Source organism: Bos indicus x Bos taurus, chromosome X (assembly GCF_003369695.1).
Source record: "Bos indicus x Bos taurus breed Angus x Brahman F1 hybrid chromosome X, Bos_hybrid_MaternalHap_v2.0, whole genome shotgun sequence".
Taxonomy (NCBI): domain Eukaryota; kingdom Metazoa; phylum Chordata; class Mammalia; order Artiodactyla; family Bovidae; genus Bos; species Bos indicus x Bos taurus.
Genome location: NC_040105.1, coordinates 137969132 through 137995609, shown reverse-complemented (window position 1 = coordinate 137995609; position 26478 = coordinate 137969132). Strand labels below are relative to the sequence as shown.

General features: G+C 37.0%; 1 protein-coding gene across 13 annotated transcripts in view; it reads right to left on the bottom strand.

The window, feature by feature from the left end:
* Window positions 1-26478, bottom strand: part of THOC2 (THO complex 2) — a 118705-nt gene that overhangs the window by 75410 nt on the left and 16817 nt on the right. For all 13 annotated transcript variants that reach the window (XM_027535063.1, XM_027535073.1, XM_027535062.1 and 10 more), the window contains exons 3-8: window positions 23417-23508; window positions 21064-21115; window positions 14942-15012; window positions 13963-14084; window positions 13280-13413; window positions 955-1121 (exon numbers count right to left, since the gene is read on the bottom strand). In XM_027535063.1, coding sequence (XP_027390864.1) covers window positions 955-1121; window positions 13280-13413; window positions 13963-14084; window positions 14942-15012; window positions 21064-21115; window positions 23417-23508 — 638 coding nt within the window. The remainder of the gene's footprint in view (window positions 1-954; window positions 1122-13279; window positions 13414-13962; window positions 14085-14941; window positions 15013-21063; window positions 21116-23416; window positions 23509-26478) is intronic.

The following is a 26478-nucleotide window of genomic DNA, read 5'->3' as shown; positions in this document are numbered from 1 at the left end:
CAAGATGAAGAAAAGACAGATGAAAGGGGTGGGTAAGTACATTTTCCAGTTATAAGGAACTGCATTTAGACAAAGGTCTATACATAGCAATGCCCATACCAAAGTTCAAGTAACAGCTAGTAATTTAATATGACTAGAATATTAGATGTGACTGGAAAAAAATTACTAAAGATAAGGCTGGAAAGAAAGAATGGGACTAGATTGTGAAGAGCCTTTTCTGCTACATTTAGAAGTTTGAATTTCATCCTGCCAGCAAAGATTTTTAAGCAGTGTGTTAATTAGATCTCTTTCAGCATGTAACAGTAGTACATCCATAATATGAAAGATGGATTGAAAGAGAAATAATCAGAGGCCACAGATCTGCAAGATAACTACGCAGTGGTTTAAGTAAAAAATGATGCAAGATAGGCCTCAAGAATTTATTCACATCCATAAAAAATTTCAATGGTAACTACCCATATGATAAAATTCTAACTCAACACAGCATTCAAGGCTCCTGACAATCTAAAGTTGTGCCAACCTTTCCAACCTCACTTCCTGTCCCTTTTTCCCCCATATCTTACAATCCAGCCACATGAGACTAAGTACCATTTCTTCAACTTGTTATATACATTCTGTCTCCCATGTCTTCATTCACACGCTATTTGTTACTTCTGCACAGACAACTCTCAACAAACTCGTACAGCCTTCAAGCACCAGGTTCCAAAAAAAAATGTTATATCTGTAAGTCTTCCCTGACTCCATCTCTCTCAAGGCAAAAATTTATTAGGCTTTCTTCGAGGCCTTCACATCACATCATTCATACCACTAATGTAGTTTCTTATCCCTTCTACTAAAATGGCTGAGCTGAAACCAATCGTTTACAAATAAAATTCAAAGTAAATTTGACATATAAAATCACAAAATTTATATATACACACACACATATACATACACACACATTTTTTTTTTTACCTGATAAAACTTGAATTTGAACCCAAGAATATGACACAGTGTTTGCGGTTCACACATACTCATGTAAGATTCTAATAAAGATATAAAGAAGTCATCGTGTTCTGGCCTGCATTCAAACACTTCTAAAATGACATCCAGAACTCTATTGGGATCCAGATTAAAGCATCCTGTAACAGATGAGATATACACAAATTCAAAAGTGATTATACATCATTTCTAGAAAAATCATTAACTTTCAGGGACAACTTACATAAAATAAAGACAACTTCTTTTACAAGTTTGCCTTCTCTGCCCCAGAGGGAAATCTTCTTTTTCAAGGTCATCAAGACAACCCCCCACATTTTACAGATGAGAAACATGACTTTCCCAGGATTACAGAGCAGATTACTAACACAGCTGAGCCCAGGACCCTGTGACGCTAAGTGAACCTTCTATGCCACATTATCTCATCAATTCTTGTTTACTCACACTAGTGAAAGAGATTCACATTTTTAATTCTTATCAAAATATGAAAATCAAACAACGTGTTTTACAAGTTAGACAACTTTTATGCAGAACTATTTGGAATGTGGATAAACAAGTTAGAAGCTCAGGTTTGTGAAAGTAGAGCATCATTTTTAGAATCATATTTTAGTTTATCTTATATACACAACAAAGCTACAAAAAGTAATTATATATTGATAGTTTTTGGCAGTAATTCTAAAGGAAATCAGGTACACTGCTGATACTAAAGATATGAGAATACCAAGGGGCTGGGGACAAAACACAAGCAAACAGAGAAGTAAGAAAACAATCTAGGTAGATCAGGAAAGAGAAGGGAAAGAAGCACTTAATAGGGACTGATGGTTACTTACCCTTGCTAATCTCGTAGAGTAAGTTAAAAAGGCCAATAGACATGAATTTAATAAACATTCCTATCAGCCACTCTACTCTCAATACTATTATCACCTCTATTTGCATTCATCTTCAGCTGTTACTATAATCATATTATAGTGCAGTTAGACCCTATGTGCATTTGAGAATGCAACCATTTACACATAATAAACAATGCAAAATAAAAAAGACAAATCATTTAAATGATACAGTCAAAAACAGATCTTGCTGTGATTTACGTCATAGAGTGTTTTGCCTATGTTTTCCTCTAAGGGTTTTATAGTATCTGGCCTTACACTCCCATTGGTGGGAATGTAAACTGGTACAACCACAATGGAGAACAGTATAGAGGTTCCTTAAAAAATTAAAAACAGAACTATTAGGTTGGTGCAAAAGTAACTGTGGTTTTGCATTGTTGAGCTTTGCCATTTGATATTAGAATGCATTCTTAAATAAATATGCTTATGTTCTGTATCATTTTAACGTGCATTTCTCACTTTATGTTTTTTGGCTAGTAACTTATTACTTGCTATTTATTTCATATGTATTTTAGACCAGGGAAATGATGTTAGACAAAAAGCAAATTTGAGCAATTTTCTTATTTGAATTCAAAATGGGTCGTAAAGCAGTGGACACAACTCGCAACATCAACAACGCATTTGGCCCAGGAACAGCTAACAAACATACAGTGCAATGGTGGTTCAAGAAGTTTTGCAAAGGAGACAAAACCCTTGAAGATGAGGAGCACAGTGGCTGGCCATTGGAAGTTGACAACAACCAAATGAGAGGATCATCAAAGTTGATTCTCTTACAACTACATGAGAAGTTACCCAAGAACTCAACGTCGACCATTCTGTGGTGATTTGGCATTTGAACAAATTGGAAAGGTGAAAAAGCTTGATAAGTGGGTGCCTTGTGAGCTGACTTGCAAGTCAGAAAAGTCATCACTTTGAAGTGTCCATCTTCTCTTTTTCTATGCAACAACAACAAACCACTTCTCGACTGGATTTTGACATGCGACAAAAGTGGATTTTATACAACAACCAGCGATGACCAGCTCAGTGACTGGACCAAGAAGAAGCTCCAAAGCACTTCCAAAAGCCAAACCTGCACCAAAAACAGGTCATGGTCACTGTTTGGTGGTCTGTGTGTGCCAGTCTGATCCATTACAGCTTTCTAAATTCCAGCAAAACCATTACATCTGAGAAGTATGCCCAGCAAATTAATGAGATGCATGGAAAACTGTAACGCCTGCAGCCATCAATGGTCAACAGAAAGGGCCCAATTCTTCTCCACGACAACACCCAATTGCACAGCACACAACCAATGCTTCAAAAGTTGAACGAATCGGGCTATGAAGTTTCACCTCATCTGCCATGTTCACCTGACCTCTCGCCAACCAACTACCACTTCTTCAAGCATCTCGACAACCTTTTGCAGGGAAAATGCTTCCACAATCATCAGGAGACAGAAAATACTTTCCAAAGTTCACTGAATCCCAAAGCACAGATTTTTATGCTACAGGAATAAACAAACTTATTTCTCATTGGCAAAAATATGTTGACTGTAATGGTTCCTATTTTGATTAATAAAGATGTCTTTGAGTCTAGTTATAATGATTTAAAATTCAGGGTCCAAAACCGCAATTACTCTTTCATCAACCTAATACCATAAGACCCAGCAATCCCAATCCTGGGCATATACCTGGAGAACACCATAATTCAAAAAAATGCATGCATCCGAATGTTCGTTGAAGCACTATTTACAACAGCCAGGATAATGGAAGCAATCTAAATGTCTATCAACAGATGAATGGATAAAGATGTGGTACATATATACAATGCAATATTACTCAGCCATAAAAAAAAATGAAATTGTGCCATTAGCAGAGACATGGATGGACCTAGAGGCTGTCACACAGAGTGAGTCAGAAAGAGAAAAACAAATATTGCATAATATCACTTATATGTGGGATCAAGAAAAATGGTACAGATGAACTTATTTACAAAGCAGAAATAGAGACAACAGATGCAGAGATCAAACATATGGACACCAAGGGGGAAGGGGGAAGTGGGATGAACTGGGAGACGGAGACTGACACATACACACTACTATGTATACAATAGATAACTAATGAGAACCTACTGTATAGCACAGGGAACTCTACTCAAAGTTCTGTGATGACCTAAATGGAAAGGAAATCCAAAAAAGACGGGCTATATGTATATGTATAGCTGATTCACTTTGCTGTACAGTAGAAACTAACACAACATTGTAAAACAACTATAATAAAAATTAAATTTTAAAAATTAATTTAAAAAATAAATGATATAGTCAATTTCATCCACCATTCATCTCAAAATAATATATGCTGATGACCCAGAGTGAGCACATCACTCTGCTGTTCCCTCAGTTTATATCAGTTCCCTTATGCCTTGTGAATGGAATTCTTGTATTTTTAATAACAGATTTTTCATTAGGCATAGCCCCTAATACAAGCTAACCACTTCATCTGCGGCAAGCAAATAAACACTGATTTATTCTAATGCTGGAGCAAAAAAGAACACTGTCAATTGAGGGAGAGTTGTTGGGTCTAACCACTGTACATTATGGATGACTTAGAGGATTTTTCAAAGAAAATTCTTATATAATGTATTAATGATTTCTCTATTAAAGAGTTACTTTTATTATCTCCACACTTAAGTGTATTAAATGCTATAAAGCTAATGTCTAATTTGCAGTATCTTAGCCATCACTTAGAAAACCAAACCCTCCAAATTTAAGTATTTCTTTCTTCCTTTTATGAAACCAAAGCTTAGAATACATTTTTCTTCCACTTCTCATACTAAAGAAAGAAAGGACCAATACAATGATCATCTTATAGAAAAGAGCTCGACTTTCATAAATTCTCCAGAGATGTTTACCTAAAGCTCTGGGAAGAAAACTTCTGAATATTTTTGCCTTTCCTTGCACCCTCAAAAAGTATGGTCTATGAATGTACTCCAAAATAGCAACTGGAATTTTTAAATGCTGCTGGTGGAAATATACAATGTAAAATAGTATGACTACTTTATAAAATCACCAGCTTCCTTAAAAGTTAAACTTAACACCTACCATATGACCCAGCCATTTCATTCCTAGGTTTTACCTCAAGAGAAAAAATGTTTATGTCCATATAAAGACCTATACACAAATATTCACAGCAGCTTTATTTATAATAGGACACTCAAATATCCATCAACAAGTGAATGGATAAAATGTAGTACAGTATAACTGTAAATATACAGTGGAATACTACTCAACAATAACAAGAATGACTAATACGAGCAACGACATGGATAAATTACAAAATAATTATGCTGAATGAAATAAGTCAGACCAAAAAAAAAAAGTTCACTGTATGATTTCATTTATAAAAGAATTACAGAAAAAGTAAACTAATCTATAGTTTAGGAAGCAGATCACTGAACTTTCCTGGTGGTCCAGTGGTTAAGAAGCCACCTGCCAATGCAGGGCACATGGGTTCAATCCCTGCTCCAGAAAGATTCCACATGCCATGGGGTAACATGGCATGCCCATGCACCACAACTACTGAGCCCATGCTCTAGAGCCCACAAGCCACAACTATTGCTGCCTGCATGCCCTAGAGTGTGTGCTCTGCAACAAGAGAAGCCACTGCAATGAGAAGCCTGCACAAAGCAACTGGAGCCTGCTCACCACAACTAGAGAAAACCCATGTTCAACAATGAAGACCAAGTACAGACAAAATATTTTTAAAACTTTACAATTTAAAAAAAATGCAACAGCATTATAAAAAAGAAAGCAAGCAGATCATTGATTATTCCGGGAGGAAATAGGGAGTAAGGAGGAATGAAATACAAAGAGACAAGAGGAAATTTGGAGGGTGGGTGATAGAAATGTGCATTATCTAGATTGTGGAGATGTTTTCACAAGTGTATATATGTGTTAAAACTCAATCTGTACACTTTAAATACGCACATTTTATTGTACATCAATTATGCCTAGATGGGCTTCCCTGGTGGCTCAGAGGTTAAAGCATCTGCCTGCAATGAAGGAGACCTGGGTTCGATCCCTGGGTCAGGAAGATCCTCTGGAGAAGGGAATGGCAACCCACTCCAGTATTCTTGCCTGCAGAATCCCATGGACAGAGGAGCCTGGTAGGCTACAGTCCATGGGGTCCCAAACAGTCAGACACAACTGAGCGACTTACACTTCATGCCTAGATAAAGTTGAAAAAAAAAAAAAAAAGCTTTCAAACTGCTATAACACTAACAATAGAGTATGGAAGTAGGATCTAGCAAACTTTCCAACCTTATAACTGCTCCTACATTTACTAAACATAAAAATTCACTCAACTAAATAAAAATGAACAATGCTCTATTCCATCAGAGAACAAAAAGATACATTGAATGTATTTTAGAAAAAAGTGTTAGCTTATAATTACCCATTTAAGCTACAGTCCACAAAACTTGTGTATAAGGACTAGAACAACAACATACTACATGGAAATGTTGTGTTTCATTCATACTGCTTTACAGTTTATATTTTCAATGTGTTACAGAATGGACCATTGATATGTTTTGTTTAAGAGTATTATTTCACAAAGGTTATTTTACAGTGATCTGTAATGTCAACCAATTTCTTTCTAGAAGCAATTTAAGGTTGTAACCTAGACGAACAGGACGCAACATTTATTTATAACAGATGACAATGTTTGCATCTCTTACCAAAAAAAAACCTGGCTTATGAGTTTTCTGTTATATGTCTCAGGTGCCATAAGTTAGTCCAATCAATTGGAATGACCTATGCTACACAATGGGCTTTCCCAGTGGCTCAGACGGTAAAGAATCTGCCTGCGATGCAGAACAGGATTTGATCCTTGGGCTGGGAAGATGCCCTGGAGAAGGAAATGGCTACCCACTCCAGTATTCTTGCCTAGAGAATCCCATGTACAGAAGAGCCTGGCAGGCTACAGTACATGGGGTCACAAGAATCAGACACAACTGAGTGACTAACACACATATGCTATATAACAAAGAAAAAGAAACCAAACGAAGGATTTAGAAAATCATTTTTTAAATGGCAGAGTTTTGCTAATAACAGTTAAGCTATTTCATACACAATTAAGATTTTAGTATCAATAAGTAAGCTTAAAATGTACAAAATAATTTTTTTTCTAATGGCAACTGTGGTAGAACAGGCAATCTTGTGCTCAAACATCTTAAAAAGGCTTTTATCTAGCCCAAGCATTGATAGTCATGTCATCCTGAGAAAGAGCATAAGCCTACCCCCTACCTCTATATCAGGTACATTAAGCAATACACACACACACACGCGCACGCACACACACACACACACACACATGCTTTTTCAGGAACAAACAGGGAACCATATGGGAAATAACATTTTAAATAGTAGACCTGTAATGGCCATGGATTCATTTCTTCATTTAAATAAACATTAAGTAACTACCCACTCCAGTACTTTTGCCTGGAAAATCCCATGGACGGAGGGGCCTGGTGGGCTGCAGTCCATGGGGTCGCTAGGAGTCGGACACGACTGAGCGACTTCACTTTCACTTTTCACTTTCATGCGTTGGAGAAGGAAATGGCAACCCACTCCATTGTTCTTGCCTGGAGAATCCCAGGGACGGGGAGCCTGGTGGGCTGCCGTCTATGGGGTTGCACAGAGTCGGACACGACTAAAGCGACTTAGCAGCAGCAGCAGCAGCAGCAGCAGCAGCAGCAGCAGCAACTACCCACTATGTACCAAATGCTTGTGATACAGAGATTAATAAAATGCCTTCCCTACCCATAACAAAAGTTCACAGATTTTGGATGATACATCTTTGGAAAAAATGCAATGAAAAGTAACTGAATGTTCCCCAAAGATGGATAAGATGGCCAGTATTAGAGCAACTAACTGCAATTAGAGGCAAAAAACATGATTAAAGTGACAATGGTTCTTTTAGGGACAGGTCAAATTGAGATTGTTAACAGAAACAGAAAGACCTTGGTAACACTGCAAACATGACTGGGAGAGACGTCCAGCCTATACATTTTCGACAATAAAACAGAATGATAGCTTCAATTATCATGTTCCTGACAGAATAAACCTTAATAAGACAAAAAAAAAAAAAACCATGTTCTTAACAAAAGGACATGATGTAGCTCTGGCATGTAGAATTACTTAAGAAGCAGGCTAAGCAGTGGTCTGAATGTTTTTTGTACTTCCAAAATTCATGTTGAAATTCTAATGCCCAATGAAATGGTATTAGGAGATAGGCTCTTTGAGAGATGAATAGGTCATAAAAGTATAGTCTCATGAATCAGAGTAATGCCCTTAGAAAAGAGAGCTCCTTGCCCCTTTTACCACATGAGAATACAACAGTAAGTTAGCAGTCTGCAACGCAGAAGAGGGCTGTCATGAGAACCCAACCATGCTGGCACCCTGATCTTGGATTTCCAGCCCCCAAAAATGTGAGAAATACATTTCTTTTGTTTATAAGCCCCACAGTCTATGGTATTTTGTTACAGAAACCTGAATGGACTAAAACAGGCTAATGAAAACTTATGCTAGACTATTTCTAAGAAATAGTTTTGCAAAAAACTGCACATTTCAAGGCAAGAACCAGAGAAGCAAGATGCAGAGCAATGCATCCAACAAAATAAAAGTATAATAGTTAAAACAAAAAACTATACTTAAGAACCCCGATTGCTGTCTTCCTTTTCTTAGTAGAGATAAATGACTTCTTTGTAACTCATGTATAGGAAAGAAACACCAAAAAAGCAAAGCCTTAGGTAAAGGAAGCAGTCAACTGGTTTCCGCTTCCAAGGGATAGGAGAGTGTTGATACAATAAGAAGCTTCAAGGCTGAAAGGCTCTTATATGCAAACTGATCTGAAGACAGAATACTAAGTACATTCAAGACAATGTACTCAAAGGGGTTAAATGTCCCATAATCTGCCAAAGAATAAAATCATTTGACTTGGGGTTTTGTTTTTAATATTTCTCTGGTCACTTAACAAGCAACTAAGAGGGCTTGGGAGACTGGAGGAGGAGAGACTCTCACCCCACCCTTCCCACCTCCAGTCAGATTTACAACCTTGGACACCAGGTGACAAATGAAGGTCCTGAGGTTTGGCGAAGAGGGCTCTGATTCTGCATGAGAAGGAAAGGATCAGAGAGTCAAAGCCAAAAAGATCCTGGGCCACTAAACCCCAAACCAGCAAGAATCATTTTCAGTCTCCAAAACTAAACTCAAGCTAGCTCCATGACTAATTTTTAGACATAACTTTTTATTGACAGCAGCAATCAGCATACCACACCCTATGGATCAAACCCATTCGATTTTTGTAAGTAAAGTTGCGCTGTCACAGACACTCCTTCATTTACACGTTGTCCATGGCTGATCTCACACTACAACGGCAAAAGCGAGTAGCTGCAACAAAAACCATCTGGCCCACAAAGGAAAACATATTTACCATCTCATCCTTTACAGAAAAGGTTTGCTGACCACTAATTTAGAAGAAAGAAAAGGAAAGAATACCTACTAGTTATTACTTTTTCTGAAGGGCATACAGAAGAATAGACATCTTATAGTTTAGTTCAGCAATCAAAGGAGTCCATCTCTGGGAGTTTCTCGGCAGTCCAGTGGTTAGGACTCAGCACCTTCACTGCTAAGGGCCCGGATTGAATGCCTGGTAGGGAAAAGATCCCACAAGCTGCTTGGCATAGCCAAAAAACAGAGAGTCCATCTCTGATATTCTTTTCCCTAATTTATAAAATATGCTTTTCGCCATCTTGATGTGAGGATCATCTGTGAGGCATCTATGACATGGCAGCTCAAAAGCCTAATAATCACTATACATTCCTATTAAGTTTCTCAAACTTACTGTCAGACTTGAAATTGCAACCACCAGATAGACTCATAACTGTTCCTAATCCTTGCTTGCTTGCAGTAAACAGCCCAAGGCTATCTGACAGAATATAAATACTGGTTTTCATATTCAGGACATAAAATTTTGATGTGCCAGAATCTTTTAGGGAGCAAATGACTACCTTTTAATTATAGAATGATAAATAAGGATTTCTCCTGATCAGACCAAGTACCCTGAAATATAAGTGTATCTAAAATGCAAGCCTCCCAAACCAGATACCAGTTCTGTCAGTGGCTGGTGAAGGAGATCAGACCTGAGATAGCTTAGGTATTATCTGTCTAGATTGCTCCTAGAGAGAAAAAAATGGGAACAAACAAGAGGAAACCCATCCAAAGATGTCATGAAAAGCAGGATGCTATGTTAGTGAACTCCTCTGGCCAGATGAGACAAGGACTACCTAGAGTCTGCACTGAGGAATCTGGTAAATTCTAACACTGAAAGAGTGAGTACTCAGTCTTAACTTCAACTATGAAAAATTTCTTTCTCAGACAATGGGGGAGGAGAGGAATCAGCTAGCCAAAGAGAAACAAACACTGAGCCAGGGAAATGAACTTTCTCAAATCCTCCATGTTGCGAGAAAGAGGCTAAGAATCAGTATAAGCTATCCTAGAAAAGGGGACGGAGAAGGCAATGGCACCCCACTCCAGTACTCTTGCCTGGAAAATCCCATGGGCAGAGGAGCCTGGTAGGCTGCAGTCCATGGGGTCGCTAAGAGCCAGACACGACTGAGCGACTTCACTTTCACTTTTCACTTTCATGCATTGGAGAAGGAAATGGCAACCCTCTCCAGTGTTCTTGCCTGGAGAATCCCAGGGACGGGGGAGCCTGGTGGGCTGCCGTCTATGGGGTCACACAGAGTTGGACACGACTGAAGTGACTTCAGCAGCAGCAGCAGCAGCAGCAGCAGCAGAAAAGGGGAAACATTCATTTGTTTTTCAACTAGTATTTATTCAGCACCTATGTACCAGGCACTAAGGTTAGAGGTACTAAACGAAACACAGAAAAACCCTCATTCTCATGGAACTTACTTACATTCCAGTGGGGCTGTGGCATAAAATACAGCGCATATTATATGGTGCCAAATGCTCAGAAGGAATATAGTGAACAGGGAGTGTTTCGGTGGGGGTGAGGTAGCCAAAGAAGTCTACACTGCAGAGGTGGCATTTGAGTGCTTCTGGGCTATCGTGCTTAGTAGTACACCTGACAGACTAGAATAGAGGGTTAGCCCAAGAAATCAAATTCTTTAAACTCATGGAATATCCATGTGAGTCATGAGCTTACAGCTGTGATTGCCACTGTTCTTCAGATACAGTAACATAACCTGTTCTCTATGGGGATAAAGTTCAAGAGAAGAAAGTACACAGTGTATGTTAGTCTCAGATAAAAGCATACAAAAATCCCTCTTTGAAATGTTCCCAAAATAACAAAGAACTAATAAAGTATAAACTCAAGGACAAAAAATAGAAGGAACAAGACAGACAAGAGATGTCAACAAACAAGCAGATAAAGTTTTTAAAAATGTGAAGACCTCATACAGCACAGAACTTTTATGTAGGGAATACCATTTTGACAGTACATGGCAGGATACAAGGAAAGACAAACCTATAGCAAGGTAGTACTGACAAGCACCTCAAACTAGATCAAAATGCTGCAGGAAAAATGTAGAGCCTACCCTGGAAAGAACAGAAAGGAAACCCTACAGGTGGTTTTTTTTAATGGGTCACTGCCACACAATTTAAGCAAGCAAGCGCCCTGCAGCCCTAGGGGATTACCAGTCTTGGTGTTAAACTGACAATAGAAGTAGCAAAGAGACTTAGTCAGCTGCCAGAATAAAACTTACTTCAAAGAAAAGGGTAAATTTAAACTAAAAGCTCCTTATCTCTATACCAGTTGGTCACCAAAAGCCTAAGTTAAAAGCAAAGATAACTGTAGTAAATCTAGTTTTATCTGGATCCCCAGTGGAGAAAGGAGGAAAGGACTAGGATACCTCCTCTCTCTTAATCATACACAAATTTCAAAACCACAGAAAATAACAGAATTGAGCATAAGCATCCTCTAAATCCTCTGGAGAAGGGAATGGCAACCCACTCCATTATTCTTGCCTGGAGAATCCCATGGACAGAGGAGCCTAGTGGGCTACAGTCCATGGGGCCACAAAGAGTCAGACACAACTGAGTGACTGAGTGGACATATCCTCTAATAAAATATAACCAGTGAAGGACTTCCCTGGTGATCCAATGGTTAAGAATCCACCTGCCAACACAGGGGGCGTGGGTTCAATCCCTGGTCTAGGAGGATTCCACGTGCTACAAGGCAACTAGGCCTGTGCACCACAACTACTGAACCCACCTGTCCTGGAGCCTGTGCTCTTCAACAACAGAAGCCATTGCAATGGGGGGCCCACGCACTGCAACTAGAGAAAGTCCCATACAGAGCAACAAAGACTCAGCACAGCCAAAAATAACAAATAAATTAAATAAATAAAATTTTATATAAAACTAGTGAAGCAGAAAATATGACTTCTCCAACAGGTTTCAAAACTTAAGACATCCAAGTGTTGCAAAATCTTCCTTGAGATAGCATAACACCTAACAAATAGCAAAAATTCTTTCCATTCTTGAAAAATCAGAAGTACCTATTTTTCTATCATTCATTCCTCCTTTCTATAGAAGCCAACTATTTCTTCCAAATGCTCAATACAAAAAACAACACTAGGACTTCCATGAAGGTCCAGTGGTTAATAATCTGCCATGCAGTACAGGGGATACTGGTTCGATCCCTGGTCAGGGAACTAAGATCCCAACATGCCACCGAGCACTCAGCCTGCATGCTGCAACTACTGAAGTCCGTGCACTCTGGAGCCCGCACGCCACAACTAGAGACCTTGCACACCACACTCCAGAGTCCAAGCGCTGCAACACATGGCCCAACGAAAACACCACGTGCTGCAAATTCAGACCCAATGCAGTCAAATAAATTTAAAACCAGAAAGAACAAGGCTAAAGAAATTCTATTCAAAAGGTAGGGAAAATAACACTCTCCTCTTTGTTACACTTTTACAACATCCGCTGCACTTACTTTTAACAGATAAAATGTGTATCAAAGTTGCTTAGTATTTTTAAAATCAAGTTCAAAAGAACTGAACATCTCCACATTTCAAGAGTTCACCAAAGATTTTATTAAAGTTTTACTTTTGCTTATTTTCTGCCCTCCATAAAATTATTGGAAAATATCTAAAAATTAAAGATAGAAATACTAGAAAGCAGAAACTAATGTAAACACAAGGGTAAGAGTACCAAAAAGATTTCTTACAAATGTTATCTCAAATTTTCTTCTGTTGATAATAATCTTAAAAGTACAAGCTGGACACTTCTCTCATTTCTTAATTTAAAAACAAAGATCTATAGAAAATGCACTAAGTTTGTCTTTATGAATATTCTTCAACAGTCAAATTTATTCTTAGTAACACATACCATATAATGTACATCTTACCTATTAAAGATTTGATATTTTCTAAGATTAAATCACTAGTAATATTTCCAGATAAATCTTGCCCCAATTCAGCAATCAGCTTGGCATAACCTTCATTTTCTTCTCTTAACAAATTAAATTTTTGCTGCTTATAACTGAAATTAGATAAACATCATAAAGCAGATAAAATTAATTTCAATTAACAGGCCTGCATAAGATTAATGTATTATTTTCATTGAATTTTCTTACTCTTATATTAAACCACCAAAAGAACAGTTGTTAGCAGTTTACCTCTTTGTATATCTTTTAGGATAGAAAATAACAGTGCTTCATAAGAGACACCCCATATGAATTACACAGGGGAAACCAGCTCCACAAGGAAATGATACTGCTGACATAACACTATCTCCATCATTGACAAGAGTATACTCTAGCTGTAAATTATTTTACTGGGAGTAATACAAATACCGATTATTTTAACTTCCAATAAGGAAAAAAAAATTAACATTAGTTTCACACAGGTAAAGTTCACTGCTGACTCAATAACCATAGGCTACTCTTAGAAAGAAAAAACACGAGACACACTCTAACAGCAAAAACAACAAAAGGCTTCAAAACACCTTTAAAAATTTCTGGTATTCAACATGGGAAGTAAAAAACATACACAGGCACTTGATCTGCAACATAAAAATGCATGTACTTACAAGAGTTTTGTCTTGATTTTAACTGACTTTTGATTGAATTGCTGTGATTGTTTGATAAGCCCTAACGATTCCAATGTTTCTGGATCCAAGCGTTCCTTTAGAACTGTGTCTGAAACTAAATACTGTATTAAAAAATATTAAAGGCCATTTATTCCTCAGCATTCCAACTATGCATCCACAATCTTAAAACATGCAAAATAATTTTCTCAAATAAGAATATTAAAATCACATATTATATATATACACATATACAACTTTATAAAAAGGCTTAGAACTTCAATTTAACAAAAATGATGACTCTCAAAGTATTGAAAAATACAACACGTAGCTTTTTAAAACTTCACTAAAAATTATATGCATGCTCTCCATAGGCTACAAATGACAAGAACTACAGATGTAATTCTGATTAAAATTAAGTCTGATTAAAATTGAATTTTCTTTAAAATAATGCAGCACTTCAGCCTTCTTTCGTTTCTACTGTTTAAGTCAGATTCTAGTGCAGCAAAGACAAGGACATTATTCCAGATCTGAGTAATGCCATTCCTCCTTGGTTCTAAATTTATGAACATAAAATGGTTTACTAGACAATGATTATGACAAGTTCTAGAATTTATTATTTTTAAACTACCTCCATTCTTTTTCTCCTTGCTGAACAGTTTATGAAAAATCATTCAGTTTAAAAGCTGTCCACATCATTTCTACTCATCTGATAGATACTTACCTTTTCCTTAGTTAGAAATTTTCTAGATCAGGAATACCACCGAAGTTTCTATATGCATAGACAGTTTGATACAGTAGCATGCCTATTTCATAGAAATAGCATGTCTAATTTTACAAAGCATTCCATTTCAAAACCCAAGTCTCACCTTATAATGAACAGTCAACTGAATGTCAATATCCTTTTCCATTAACACAATTAATTGTGATTACAATCATTCCATAAAAAATTGAGAAATGGAAAGTATTTTTAAAAACTTACCAAACATGCTAATACCAATTGTGTAAAATAATCTCTCTTGCTTTTTTCTTCTAAACAATTTGTTTCAATATCTACAATGATGAAGGAAAAAAAGGTGAAAGTTTGATGACTGATTTTTCTAGACTACAGAAATATAACATACCTTGCTTCTTTAAAACTACCTAATTTTAAAATACCTCATTCTGAATTGCGGGGAAAAGTTTAAACTGTGATAAGCATAAGCTGTCCTTCATACGCATATGAATAATTAGAATTAATTTCTCACGATATTGAAGACTGACCTTGTGACCAATGGCATATCCATAAAATGGTCAGTTGATTATGGAGCTATGTGCTAAGGCACTGGAAGCAACAAAGCTTCAAAAAACTACTGCTTTCAAAAAAAAAAAATGGAAACATTCAGGAATTTCCTGGTGGTCCAGTGGTTAGTACTTGGTGTTTTCACTACCCAAGGCCTGGGTTCAACCCTTGGTTGAGGAACTAAGGACCCACAAGTCGTGTGGCATAGCCAAGGGAAAAAAAAAAGGAAACATTCAAGCAAAGTTTAAATGACCACGTGTCAGAGACAATAAGGTGGAAAATTGAACTGGGTGACAACAAAGATCTCTTCTAATACTAAAAACGCTATTATTCATGAAGATCAAGCCTTTGACTGACAACATTGGTACCACGTACCATGTTCTAACCAAGCTACTTGGTCACCAACTCTATGAAAACTGTATTAAAAGATTTTTTAACATCTTATTTTGAATTACAATTCTAATCAGCAAAGAAAAATTCAGTGAAGGTTTCATTTTCTTCCTACTTAAATATTTTTTTAAGAAAATGACACCTCCTTGAGCTTCAGTAAGTTATTCAAAGAATTTGTCAAACAATTTTCTCATCTAAAGTATAGAGGAAATAAACAATTAGTTCTAAACACTAAGCATCAAAAACTTCAACCAGGATTAGCAGGATTACCAGATTGATCTCAGAATTATTGTTTTAACTGATTACACACCATTACTTTGCTTTAAAAATCAACTTATATTTAAAATGTACTACAGAAAAAGGCACCCATTTTAGTGATGCAATAAAAATTCTCCTCTAAGAGTTCTAGGGTTCCCCTCAGACAGACATTGTATCACTGCTTTCCTTCAGTTTACTTTCTATTGACATCACTAAGAATCAAAAGAGAAGAGGATCTATTGTTAAACACATCCACATTTTCCTGGCCCTTCTCCACTTTTCCTTCTTGGAAAGTGCCATTTTCCAATATTCTGACTACTATAGCTAAGCACACGATCAGATCAAGGGTATTAAGGGAATTTCAGTGTGCTATTTATACACCCTGTAATGTACTGTAAATTGCAGTACAATCGCAATCCCTCAGTAAGACTTTAAATTCATGTGCATCTCATCAATCTTTTCCAGAGACTTCTAAGTGGTCTCCCCATTAACTGGTTTTCTGGTCCCTCCCCAGCCTAGAACTTCAAACACACTGATCTTGAGAGGTCAGGACTAAATTGGGCCTCTTCTTTAAACTAATATCTATCTACTCTCCAAGGCCCTACAGTCCCTAAGATCTACCTCCAAAGTCCCAAAAATGAGAGTACTTGGGTAGCAGGTTCATCTTCTACAAACCAAATATATTCTCCTCTTAGCCACCAGACCTGATTAAGATACAACTCTCTGGGTTCTGACCATGTTAGGAAATGCTTAATGGGACCTCAGTAAATTTCTTAGCTAAACTATCTCAATCATCAACACAGGAATCTATTATCCCAATTATGCGTTCCCTATTTACTTTATTCTTTCTATTCTTCTAACTCATGAAACTATTCCAATAAATTCATATACTATTCCTGACTCCTCAACCCCAAATCAGCATCAAAGTTCTCTTTAATTTCCCTCTGATTTTCTAAAAAGTCCTCAGTCATTTAAAACTCTAGGCCCACTATTACCAATCACCTAACCCAGCTCAGATGTCCCAACAGTGCATCAAGTTACATCACACTTTCCTTTTGAGTTAATATATTAATAACTCTCAGGCCCGTTCACCTTACACGATTAGTCTTTTAAAGGAAAATGCTATCTCAACCAGGAAAATACAGCACTGATTTCCCTTATAATTGTCAAAATATTAGAAAGATAACATGATGCAGTAAAAACATCATGGACTCTAGAACCAAAAATACCCAGGTTCAAACTCTGCCTTACTAGCTGTGTGGCCTTGAGAAATTACTTTCTTAAGCTTCAATTTTCTGATCCATAAACCTACCTTACCGAAAACATTAAATGCTTAACATAGAGAAGATGTTCCAAAATGGCACCTATATTATTATCAGTTATAATCATTATAATTATCATGATCATTATCATTAGAGATAGCTCGCGTTCTTACTCTTATTCCCCTATCTTGGTCTGGGGTCACCCTGGGATCATTTTTTTTCTGCCAAGGGTAGGAGTGGGTGAGTGAGGGGGGCAGGTGTGGGAAATTCTCTTTCCAAGTTTGCCATCCTAATCTTGCTTGTAAAAATGGACTGGATAGGCTAAAAGAAATTTCCCAAGAGCAACCAAACACCATCTTCATGAATTCATGTTATTAGTAAAAAGCACTGACTTGTAACAATAATTCTTATTACTACACAACTATGAAGAGAAAATATATCCTAACAAGTCAATAAAAAAAAATTGATAAGCTGATAACTGATTACCCAGAGAAAGACAAAAATATATTTCTGACACTATCAAGGACTAACAGCTTCCACAAACTGATATCTACAAATCATTCTTTCAGGCTTATAAACGTATCGGTTCAGTTCAGTTGCTCAGTCGTGTCCAACTCTTTGCAACCCCATGGACTGAAACACACCAAGCTTCCCTGTCCATCACCAACTCCTGGAGCTTGCTCAAACTCATGTCCATCAAGTCAGTGATGCCATCCAACCATCTCATCCACTGTCGTCCCCTTCTCCTCCTGCCTTAAATCTTTTCTAGCATCAGAGTCTTTTCTAATGAGTCAGTTCTTCACGTCAGGTAGCCAAAGTATTGGAGTTTCAGCTTCAACATCAGTCCTTCCAATGAATATTCAGGACTGATTTCTTTTAGGATAGACTGGTTGGATCTCCTTGCAGTTCAAGGGACTCTCAAGAGTCTTCTCCAACACCGCAGTTCAAAAGCATCAATTCTTCGGTGCTCAGCTTTCTTTATGGTCCAACTCTCATATCCATACATGACTACTGGAAAAACCATAGCTTTGACTAGACAGACCTTTGTCGGCAAAGTAATGTCTCTGCCTTTTAATATGCTGTCTAGGTTCGTCATAGCTTTTCTTCCAAGAAGCAAACATCTTTTAATTGCATGGCTGCAATCACCATCTGCAGCGATTTTGGAGCCCAAGAAAATAAAGTCTGTCACTGTTTCCACTGTTTCCCCATCTATTTGCCATGAAATGATGGGACCGGATGCCATAATCTTTGTTTTCTGAATGTTGAGTTTTAAGCCAGCTTTTTCACTCTCCTCTTTTACTTTCATCAAGAGGCTCTCAGTTCCTCTTCACTTTCTGCCACAAGGGTGGTATCATCTGCATATCTGAGGTTACTGATATTTCTCCCGACAATCTTGATTCCAGCTTATGCTTCATCCAGCCTGGCATTTCTCATGATGTACTCTGCATATAAGTTAAATACACAGAGTGACAATATACAGCCTTGACCTACTCCTTTCCCAATTTGGAACCAGTCCATTGTTCCATGTCTGGTTCTCACTGTTACTTCTTGACCTGCAGATTTCTCAGAAGGCAGATAAGGTGGTCTGGTATTCCTATCTCTTGAATAATTTTCTAGTTTGTTGTGATCCACAGTCAAAGGCTTTGGCATAGTCAATAAAGCAGATGTTTTTCTGGAACTCTCTTGCTTTTTCTACTATCCAATGGATGTTAGCAAGTTGATCTCTGGTTCCTCTGCCTTCTCTAAATCCAGCTTGAACATCTAGAAGTTCTTGGTTCACATGTGTTGAAGCCTTGCTTGGAGAATTTTCAGCACTACTTTGCTAACGTGTGAGATGAGTGCAATTGTGAGGTAGTTTGAACATTCTTTGGCATTGCCTTTCTTTGGGATTGGAATGAAAACTGACCTTTTCCAGTTCTGTGGCCACTGCTGAGTTCCCCAAATTTGTTGGCATATTGAGTTTGAGTGCAACACTTTCACAGCATCATCTTTTAGGATTTGAAATAGCTCAGCTACAATTCCATCATCTCCACTAGCTTTGTTTATAGTGATGCTTCCTAAGGTCCACTTGACTTTGCACTCCAGGATGTCTGACTCTAGGTGAGTGATCACAACATCGTGGTTATCTGGGTCAGTAAGATCTTTCTGTATAGTTCTTCTGTGTATTCTTGCCACCTCTTGTTAATATCTTCTGCTTCTGTTAGGTCCATACCATTTCTGTCCTTTATTGAGCCCATCTTTGCATGAAATGTTCCCTTGGTATCTCTAATTTTCTTGAAGAGATCTCTAGTCTTTCCCATTCTATTGTTTTCCTCTATTTTTCTGCACTGATCACTGAGGAAGGCTTTCTTATCTCTCCTTGCTATTCTTTGGAATTCTGCATTCAGATGGGTATATCTTTCCTTTTCTCCTTATAGTAAAAACAATTTTTTAAATTGAAACTTGACTCATGTTGTATTTATTTGTAATATAATATCTTTAGCGCCTGCTCTAAAAATTAAAATCAATCAATCCAATAGATAGCAAAGACAAATACTTTATCATCTAAATCAGGAGTTTTAAGATTGACAGAAGGCACAATTAATAATTATGCCAGGGAAAACAAAACAGAAAGGGGACACACTGTCATCCAATCAATTGTCTGCTCTTTTCATTTATCACTCAGTCCACATACATTTTGACCTGTTCATAACATTACTGATGTTATAAAATTTTAAACATCATGAAGGATCAAGGACCAGGCATTTAGATTTGTTGCAATCAAATTCCAGATTCTCAGTAAGACAAATTAAGTAACCTATCTCATTCTAAGAGTTAAGATTAATGAGGTAAAGTAAAGTAATTAATTCCAGCCTGAAAAACTCTCAGAGAATAAGTCTTATTTTAAAGTGAATATTATAATGTCTGGTAATGTTTTCTAACAGATCAAAGTTACAGAAAGTTAAAGACTGATGTGGAAAACTGTGCTCAGATACTTTAATTCAGATTTAAAATCAGAGAAATATATTTGTAATATACATTATTTTTCAAATCCATGCTTCCCATGGAGGGATACTACCTCTTGTTCCAAGTCAAAGAAATTCTATTCTTATCTTGCATGTGAAAATGAAAGTCACTCAGTCGTCTCTGACTCTTTGCAACCCAATGGACTACACAGTCCATGGAGTTCTCCAGGCCAGAATACTGGAGTGGGTAGCCTTTCCCTTCTCCAGGGGATCTTCCCAACCCAGGGATTGAACCCAGGTCTCCCACATTGCAGGCAGATTCTTTACCAGCTGAGCCACCAGGGAAGCCCAAGAATACTGGAGTGGGTAGCCTATCCCTTCTCCAGGGATCTTGCATGAATTCTTATTTATTCTGGACAAAGAGAGAAGTTTTATTTCCAAAGCTGGTTTCTCATCCTCAAAAACAAAAGTATTTTTGATTTCTCTGGCTCTTCTTGCTCTTTTTAAAATTAAAAATCAAAAGAGTACAATAGCAAAGTAATTATCTCTTGAGTGTCCTAAGTTTGATATTCTGACAATCATTGATAACCTGCATTGAATAATATTAATTAGGTGGTTACTAAAATCTGAATAATTCAGACTAACTTCAGAAAACCTGGATTTTTAAACCTGAAATGACTTAACTTAGCTCAATTTTATACAAAGATACATTTGGAAAAATTCAAACCATTTAAATTATAAACTAGAACTATTTAAATATAGTGATTAAACTCACATTTGACTTACAATACTATATTCTCTATAAAGTAAAAAAAATATAATCTAGATTTGTAGAAACATTTGTAAAATCCTTAGTTTAAAAAAAAAATATTTTATTTAACAAAGAACATTAATTTTCCAAACACTTTTTACAAGTGAAATAAATGGTATTTATAAGTGAAATTAATACAGGCTTATTAATACCTACCTAATATGCAGAATACATCAGCAAGAATGGAGGGCATATCCTCACGAAATTCCTAATTTAAAAAAAATATAATTATTCATAGTAAATCCTAGAATAGCACACTAGCAAGTATTATGGGTTCACAATAACACTCTTCAGTAAAACTTAAAAACAAAACCCTAATACCACTATGTTGACAAATAAAATTCTTCAAGTTTCATAATACAGAGAAAATTAAGACAGGGAGATAATGGTTAGAAAACCTGTTTAAATGTCTACCATGAAATAACTTGAGTTAAAAAAAAAAAGAACCTTAAACAAGCACCTCAAGAAATAATAAAAAACACAAATGAGTAACATTTTTCCAATGAAGTTTCATGTCAGAAACTACTGGAATTTGGAGTACCTTACACCTATCTAAAGTAAGTGTTTAAAGTGGTACATTTTTCATCTAAAACTTTAAATGCTGTGCTCGTACCTGAGTCAACACTGACCTAAGCAAAAATCATAGTATTCAGAACAGAAATCTGAAAAATGCAATAAGTACAAGCAGTTGTCTCATAACTCAAGATTCTCTGAAGATGAAAATAATTACCAAAAAACTGTATTTTCCTTATGCACTGATGTTTGCAGTCTTTGGAGAAATGGATCCAACATTTATAATAGATTTGTCTCCTGACTTCACACTCCCATGCCCAATTTTAGAGCCATTTTTCATTAGTAAGGATCACTGTTCAATTACTGCAATTAGTTTGCTGGCACTATAGCAACACTAAAATTAGCCTATTTTCAGAGAGTAAAGAAAAGAAATATAATTCTAAAGGAAAACCTGGCAGCTGTAAGAGACACAAGATATGTTTCTGTGGCTAAGATAAGGGACAGTGCAATATGGGACTATGAGAATCTAGCCATGACAAAGGTTCCAGCTGCAGAAGCATATATATTACTAAGCACTCAAAGAAAGGGAAGCTAAGTAAGAATGAAACACATTAAGTTCATTTGGACTCTTCACTCTCAATAAGTGGGAAGAGTATTAGAATCAAATTCCATTAACACAATAAACCCTATACTCATGCTCAATTTACAGAATGAAATGACCTTAATTGCCAATCAGACATTAGTCTTTTCTTAAGGGCTATGAAATCTGGCTATGTCTACTTGAATGAAAGTGCTCCAAAATAATAGAGCAAGACAAGAGTTTTCAAACACAGAATATCACTTATTGAAGAAATAGACTACTTCTACATGAACTAATCAGACAGAGACAGTTTAGGGGTAAAAGAGAAACTCATACTGAACCTCTACTGCTCAAATATATCTCAATGAGGGGGGATGGGGGGAAAAAATCACAACAACTAAACACAGAAATTCCTTAAGACTGTCCTTGGGAAAGCAGAAAAATCATACAAAGCTAAAGGCTACAGACATTTAAAGCCTACAGAAATTCATACGGATATCGAGAAACTCCAGGTACCACCTCAAAAATACTTATTATGAAAGCTGTTCTCAACTGTACATGTAATTTTATTTATACAAGTGTAAAACCCAGCCTAGTAAAAATAAAATATCACTTGTAAAAAAAAAAATGAAACTTAACCCCTGCTGTACAATAAACATCTTTACAATTTGAGAGTTCATCTTTCAATTCAAATCCCAAACAACCACGAAAAGTATCTTGTCTGAATCTAATTTAACCTTTCTAGTAAACAAAAGTGTGTGTGTGTTAGTCGCTCAGTCGTGTCTGACTCTTAGTGACCCCATGGACTGTATCCTGCCAGGCTCCTCTGTCCATGGAATTCTCCAGGAAAGAATACTGGAGAGGGTTGCTATTCCCTTCTCCAGGGAATCTTTCCTACTCAGGTCTCCTGCATTGCAGGCAGTTTCTTTACCAACTGAGCCACCAGGGAAGCCCACTAAACAAAAGAGTGAAACAAAGGTTTTTTCCTCACCTTTAAATAGCCACTGAAAGGTGAGGAAAAAAATCTAGTTAATATTTTCTAAAGCAAACATGAAAATTAGCATTAAGTTAGAACCATACAACTTCATTTTAAAATAATTTCATCCTCAGTTTTTAAAATATATTTAATTTCTAAACATAACCACAAACAAAAGAAAATGTCTTGTTATGTTAATATTGAGAGAACATTCTAACCAATTTTTTTTATAGATGTTTTTGCCCTCCCAGCTTACCTAATACTTTCTGCTCTACTCATAGCCACAGAAAAAGATTAAAATACCTATATAACTGTCCAGTAACAATGGCTTACCATTTTGAATAAAATAAAACACAAGTTATATACTTCAGTATCCCTTGTATCAAACACAAAAAAAAATGTTAACAATTATCAAATTAAAAAACCATACGCATACTTACACTGATGTCACTAAGAACATTAGATGCCTGTTCATGCTTTAGATTTCCTTTAATGACGTGGTATGATAATTCATAAAGAGCTTGCTGGAAATCTGTCAAACATAAAAGAAAGAGTGTAAGGACACAATCTCTTAAACATGAAAGGTAGACTCTCTAAGGGAAGACCTATGTATTTCCTACTTTCAGATTATTATAAACACCAATAATGACTAAGAAAAATATATTTCTAATGCTTTTCTCTAGCAGATTTTTTCCTTTTATTTTCACAAAAACACAATACTTACAGAGTAGAAAAAGGCATGCTACGGTTCATGGGGTCGCAAAGAGCCAGACACGACTGAGCGACTGAACTGAACTGAACTGAACTGACTGCACTACTGTAACATAACTACTGCCTGAGCACCTCCTTCCAATCCTTTTCTGTATGTCTACATATTTTACATACTTGCATTCAGAGTTCACATCATTTGGTACTCTGATTCCCCGACAAACACTTTTAAAAATATTTCCTCCTAGTACCAAAGTCTACGAAATTATTTTTAAGGACTGCATAGAACTCCAACAAATGAATATAAATTAACCATTCTTCTCACCAAGAGATTTTGCAGATTTTTCTAACTACATTCAGATTATAGTTAATTCAATCTCAGGGCTACACTGACAACAAACAGGTAAGGAATAACAGTAAATATAAAACCCATACCCTGTCAGAGAAATTTCTTCCCAAACCTAAACCTCAATTTTTCCTCTATTTCCATCAGAATTCAAACTAAAATATATTCAGCCCTCTGTATTCACAAATTCTGTACCCATGAATATGAAGGGCTGACTTTATTCACTGTACTATGCAATTTTATATAAGGGACTTGAGAATACTCGGATTTTGCTATTTGAGGGGGCTCCTGGAACCAATTCCCTGTAGATACTAAGGGATGATCATAATTACATATGTACATACAGACAAAAAAAAACAGCAGTCCTGTGAGAACTGTCAACCACAAGTACAGTTGTCTCATTCACAATTAGCATAGCCCCCCTTTCCTGGAGGAGTTTTGGGAGGAGGTAGGAGTTAATGGTCAGGTGAACATATCCTTCCAGCTACCTTTTTCTTTAGTCCCAAACACTAAAATCTTTATCTCCTTCCTCTCTTTAAAAGTAAGAAAATAAGTAACTCTAAAAACATTAATGTAAAACAAAGTCAGTTTATAACCCCCTTGAAGGAAATCAAAAAATCTTTCAGGGCAACACAGCAAGTTAGGAAATCAAATATTTAGGAGTTTCCCGGTGGTCTAGTGGTTAGGGGAGAAGTCTGCCATGTTTTCGACATAAAGTTTCTATTTTGCCCTTTGAAATGTGTCTCCTCGGGAGCTATTTTGAGACACTGGAATGCAAACAAGTCGCTTCTCTTGTTACTTGCGCCCCCCAGTTTTGCCTAAGATTTCAGTAATAGCGGTTGATACAATGTCAGCACTGGTGGTTTCGAGTGCTCCCCAGGGCGATTGCTTTCTCCTAAGAGCAATTGCACCCCACTCCAGTACTCTTGCCTGGAAAATCCCATGGAGGGAGGAGCCTGGAAGGCTGCAGTCCATGGGGTCGCTAAGAGTCAAACACGACTGAGCGACTTCACTTTCACTTTTCACTTTCACCCATTGGAGAAAGAAATGGCAACCAACTCCAGTGTTCTTGCCTGGAGAATCCCAGGGATGGGGGAGCCTGGTGGGCTGCCGTCTATAGGGTCACGCAGAGTCAGACATGACTGAAGTGACTTAGCAGCAGCAGCAACAGCAATGGCACCCCACTCCAGTACTCTTGCCTGGAAAATCCCATGGGCGGAGGAGCCTGGTGGGCTGCAGTCCACGGGGTCGCTAAGAGTCGGACAAGACTGAGCGACTTCCCTTTCACTTTTCACTTTCGTGCATGGGAGAAGGAAATGGCAACCCACTCCGGTGTTCTTGCCTGGAGAATCCCAGGGACGGGGGAGCCTGGTGGGCTGCCGTCTATGGGGTCGCACAGAGTCGGACACGACTGAAGCGACTTAGCAGCAGCAGCTAGTGGTTAGGACTCGGTGCTTTCACTGCCATGCCCTAGGTTCAATTCCTGCACAGGGAACTGAGATCCCGCAATCCATTCAGCTCAGCCATAAAAATAAAAAAATGTTTAAAAGAAATTAAATACTTAAAAATCTTCTCCTTTGGTCTACTTACTACTAGCCACAAAAAGGAACATAATAGAAATCAAAACTTGTATCAATCTCCCCTTAAACAATGAAAATAGTATATTATAAGGAAATTAATTTGTTCACTAAATTATTCACAAAAGAAATATAGCCAGATTATTCCAATTCCTCATGAAGGATTCATTAAATATATTCTACCTTTCTCACAAATATGCCTTCATTATGCTTATAATAAATTCATAAAAACTAAAATGCAAAAGAAAAATCTGTTACTATGGTAGGAATATGAGGTCATTTTGATGCTTTCAATTAGCATTAATAAAATGCTTTTGTAACAAATAATATTCATTTGAAATTATCCACATAACTAAGATTTTTTAAAAAGCACTCACTCACCGAAGAACAAAACAGCTGAGCATCATAAACTAAATTCCCGTAAGAATATGGGCTCACAGGGGCTGAGGGAATTCTAACCTTAATCAAAGGAGATTAAAATAGAGAACAAATGGCCCAGGTCATTTTGCTGACACTGACACCAAAACAATCACAATGTAATCCACAAAGTAGCAAAGACAGTCCCCAATTCACATGTCATTTAAATACCCATTTAAATGACTAGGAACTCCTGCTGTATTTTATCCACAGAAACAGTACGTGATGTCTTAGAGACTACCAAGGCTAGTCCACAAAACCCTGCTAAATCTACACTAAAATTGAAAAACTTTAGATTTACAATGGGGAGGAAAATTTACAACTCTTATACAGAAAAGAATAAATGCTAACATTTCAGAAAAAGCAGCTTTAAGAACAGCCACAAGTAAAAGGGATTTCTAGAGATTCTAGACATTCTTTGTGAAATATGAGCATAGCCACTAGTTATGTCAAA